The 933-nt window shown below is 40.9% G+C and overlaps 1 protein-coding gene across 1 annotated transcript in view; it reads left to right on the forward strand.

Moving 5' to 3' along the window:
• The first annotated feature begins 170 nt into the window (after window positions 1-170).
• Window positions 171-933, forward strand: part of kif2c (kinesin family member 2C) — a 7859-nt gene continuing 7096 nt past the window's right edge. Inside the window, exons 1-2 of the mRNA XM_035670051.1 lie at window positions 171-598; window positions 693-787. Of these exons, the coding sequence (XP_035525944.1) occupies window positions 538-598; window positions 693-787 (156 nt within the window). The 5' untranslated portion in view covers window positions 171-537. The remainder of the gene's footprint in view (window positions 599-692; window positions 788-933) is intronic.

Below are 933 nucleotides of genomic sequence, written 5' to 3' on the forward strand. Positions count from 1 at the left end.
TTTTTTCTCTATCCACTTTGCTGTAAGAAGTTGTAATAAAGTAAAAAAGTATGCTGCTCTCTGAAGTGTACCCCTGTGGTACAAAAGGTATAATGTCTTCTAATGGGCCTATACATCAGCTTATACTACTATAACTGGCCTATTACAGTTGATTATCATTACAGAGGTAGTTCCTAACTGAACCAGGTAGCGGCAGTATAACGCCGATTCGGATTTGATATAATAAAGCCAAAGAAGAAGAAGGACGCACACGATGCCATGACGAGGACCAATCAGATTCTTAAGTATCCGGAAATAACGCAAGTTTAAATCTTGGGCGGCGTTAAGTTTGAGGTGAGTGGGCTTCTGTCGTTAGTCGGGTGCGAAAAGATAAACAAACAAATAAAATAAGAATAGTACGATTGCAGTTCGATTATATATTTGTTAAAGTATCGATGAAAGCAGCATACAGTTTATAGATACAGCTAATAGATAGCGTGAGTTAGCACGTTGCCACAACGCTAACGTTACCTGGATTTACAGCACAGAGAAGATACAATGGAGAACGGCCTGTCCAGACTTCTCGTTGGACTATCCGTACAAATCAGTCGAAGTGATGGTAAGCTGAGGTTTTGTTTTTTTATTGCAACTTTCCCACAGAATAATGTGTCCTTAACAAAGCTTGACCTCGACCTTGTTTACGTGCAAACCAGGTCGAGTGCATCTGGCGACGGTGAAATCCGTTGATGCCGTCAAGTCCACGGTTATGGTGGAGTGGGCTGAGAGGAACAACTGTCGAGGAAAGGAGGTCAGTAAGCCCATAAACACACACAGCATATTTAATATGATAATATGAACCAAACGTCCATTATGAATGTGTTTTGAAATGTCCCATATACTGGATGTATTTCTCCTCAAAGTTAAGGTTATGCATTCCTCCTCTTGGCTGGCTGT

Source organism: Morone saxatilis, unplaced genomic scaffold (genome assembly GCF_004916995.1).
Source record: "Morone saxatilis isolate NCDOM2014 unplaced genomic scaffold, NCSU_SB_2.0 Contig23, whole genome shotgun sequence".
In the NCBI taxonomy this organism is placed as follows: Eukaryota; Metazoa; Chordata; class Actinopteri; family Moronidae; genus Morone; species Morone saxatilis.